The sequence below is a fragment of the Barbatula barbatula genome (assembly GCF_947034865.1).
Source record: "Barbatula barbatula genome assembly, chromosome: 13".
Lineage (NCBI taxonomy): Eukaryota > Metazoa > Chordata > Actinopteri > Cypriniformes > Nemacheilidae > Barbatula > Barbatula barbatula.
Window position 1 is genome coordinate 6,673,575 of NC_136776.1, and position 3,113 is coordinate 6,676,687.

General features: G+C 41.4%; 1 protein-coding gene across 1 annotated transcript; it reads left to right on the forward strand.

Annotated features, from left to right (window-relative positions):
- The first annotated feature begins 247 nt into the window (after window positions 1-247).
- LOC306902894 (uncharacterized protein) lies at window positions 248-2,070 on the forward strand. The gene is made up of 3 exons (XM_079471781.1): window positions 248-565; window positions 735-923; window positions 1,016-2,070. The coding sequence occupies exons 1-3, from the start codon at window positions 325-327 to the stop codon at window positions 2,053-2,055; spliced, it is 1,470 nt and encodes a 489-aa protein (XP_079327907.1). The 5' UTR covers window positions 248-324; the 3' UTR covers window positions 2,056-2,070.
- The last annotated feature ends 1,043 nt before the right edge of the window (window positions 2,071-3,113 follow it).

The window sequence follows — 3,113 nt, forward strand, 5'->3', positions numbered from 1 at the left end:
GTGAAATAGAAGTCTGTTAAAAGTACATTACAAATGCATTATGAGTTTGTTTCAAATGTGCAATCAATATACCATGGAAATGTTTATTTTGCAGTAATAGTATACTGTATGATTGTTATATTTAAATACTACGTATTGCACAATGTAATAAAAAACAATAATAATAATAATAATAATAATACATTTTATTTGTATAGGGCTTGGGCGTCGTGACGTCATACTTGGCGGGCGGCCATGTTGATGGCCTCCTTTACTGCTCTGCGCACTGTTTATAAACGTACTCCCACTCAGTCTTGTGATTAATTTAGTGTTATTATTTCAACCATGGTAAACCGGTGCTGTATTGTAGGGTGTAACAACGCCACACATAATCGCCATGGGAAAAAGATCGAAAATGGATTAACTTTCCACCGTTTTCCTGCTTGGAGGCGCAACCACGGAGACCAAGTATCCGAGATAACAAAGAGTCGTCGGCTCGCTTGGATCACGGCTGTAAGACGACCAAACATAACCTTCCACAGTATCCCGATGTCGATGAGAGTGTGTTCCGTGCATTTTCATTCTGGTAAATTAAAGATGGTGTACGATTTTCTATTTATACATTGTTTCTTTCCTTCAACTGCGACACCACATACATACACATGAATGCGCGTGCTCGCACACAAACATAACATTATGGTTCTATACGTTTTAACACTTCTGCTATGGGATGATCATTTTGATTGTGTTACCAGGAAAACCAGCAAATGAAATGTACAACTCGCATCCGGATTGGGCACCATCACAAAACCTGGGCCACACTGACATGAAGGCCACAAAGACTGCACGCTATGAGAGACAGGAAACGAGAAAACGGCAAAGGACCGACAGTAACGTTACACCTGTGATGGATGAGACCGTTATTGATGACCTTGTTCCACCAGGTAAGCCTTACAGAGCCAGCAGATCTTATATTGTTTTTGTTGCAGCTGCATGTGGGAGATTTAGCTAAAAAATATCCTTATCTGATCCACAGTGGAGACACCAACACCAGTAGAGGATGGAGCTGACCAGAGACTGCTGACCGAATGTGACTTCTGTCAGCATCGGCGCGATGAAATCGACCGACTGCTGGAAGAGAACAGGGCCCTGAAATGTGAGCTTGGCCAGAGAAAAATGGATGAACATTTCCTGAAGGATGACAATGTGAAAGTGAAGTACTACACTGGACTTCCACACCTTGAAGTTGTCATGGGTGTTCTAGCCTGTGTTGGACCGTACGTGACACCGAGTAGTAAAGTACTGTCACCTTTTCAGATGCTTTTCCTGACTCTCATGCGCCTTAGACTAAATTTACCAATACAACACATTGCCCACCTCTTTTGTGTAGACAGAAAAACTGTTTCCAAAACCTTCAGTAACGTAATTAATGCTTTGCATGCGCGCACCAGCCCTTTGATTAACTGGCCAGGGCGAGATGCGTTGCATGCAACTATGCCCCATCAGTTTGTGGAGGCCTTTGGGAAGCGTGTTGCCGTTATTCTTGACTGTTTCGAAATATTCATACAGAGACCATCAAATCTTAAAGCTCAAGCTCAGTCATATTCCCACTACAAACACAACACAACTATGAAGTACCTTATTGGTATTACACCACAGGGCTCAATTTCATTCATTTCCAAGGGATGGGGGGGGCGCGTCAGTGATAAGCACATAACAGATAACTGTGGGATTCTGGACAAATTATTACCTGGGGATTTGGTGTTGGCTGATCGCGGATTTGACATACAGGACAGTGTGGGACTTATGTGTGCCGAAGTAAAGATCCCCTCTTTCACAAAAGGACGCTGTCAGCTGGATGCAAGAGATGTGGAGAGCACAAGGAAAATTGCCCACCTCCGGATTCATGTGGAAAGGGTGATTGGAACCGTCCGCAACAAGTACACTATTTTGTCAGCTAAAGTGCCGATTCATATGTTGTTGCCATGCAAGGATGAAGACATGACATTCCTGGATAAGATTGTGTCTGTATGTTGTGTTCTGACAAACATGAGCCCTAGTGTTGTGCTGAAATAAATGTGCATTCAACACAGCCATAAGTGTCTGTTGCATCCATACCCAATCTTCACAGTAAACATACTTAAATACTTAAATGTCTTATAAACAAGAAGCAATAACAGTATGATGTGCAAAAGCAAGAAGTGTCACACAATCAGATGTTTTTCAGTGTTTATTTGCAAGTAGTGCAACCTGAGAACACAGAATGGTGCAGTGCAGTTGGAATGCTTCAAGGTAAAAGGTTACAAATAAAAAATGGACACAGAAAATGGAGTGCAATTTCTTATATAACAATAATAAAAAAAAATATATAAATTCTTTCAATACTATAAATAAATAGGTATCTATAAAATAACAACAATAGATACAAATAAAAATGGAGGTAGTGCAATTTCTTATGTAATAATAACAAATATACGTCTCTTATCATTTCTTTTCATGCTATAAATAGGTATCTATAAAATATATAATATATGTATATATAATATACAATACATGTCTTTGGACAGCTGTGTGACTACAGACATGCATCACAAAACCAGGAGTCATCTGCTGCAGTGGTTGCATCAAGTCCAACACAGGAAAGGTGGAACCACTGCGTCGCACAGTTCTTGTTGTCACACGCAACCATGTCATCCAGTTCCTCAGGCCCTTGGCACACGCACCATATATTCTCTTTATTTTCTGTGGTCCTCTTCCTCGCTCTCTTTTGCCCTCTTACTTGTGGGACTGTTACAGTGTTGTGAGATTTAACAGCCATAACTCTTGAGGGCTGTGGTGTAGAGGCATCTTGTGTGTAGTGGCGGCAAATGAGCTCAGGGAGGGAAACCTTCAGGAAAAATTCCTGTGCCTTCTGCAGACATGAATCCCAGAACCTGACATCTGGCATGACTCGGACAACAACAAGATCTTTCTGTGTCCACACCACAAACTCACAGTATTTGGACTCAGTCACAAAGATCTGTGTCTGCACCTGTGTGTAGTATTTGTGGCCTTGTTTAATTTGAAATGTGTTGTCCACAAGTTGGAGACAGAAGTCCCTGTCACCATCACAAGCCTCCTGGACAGTGGTATTC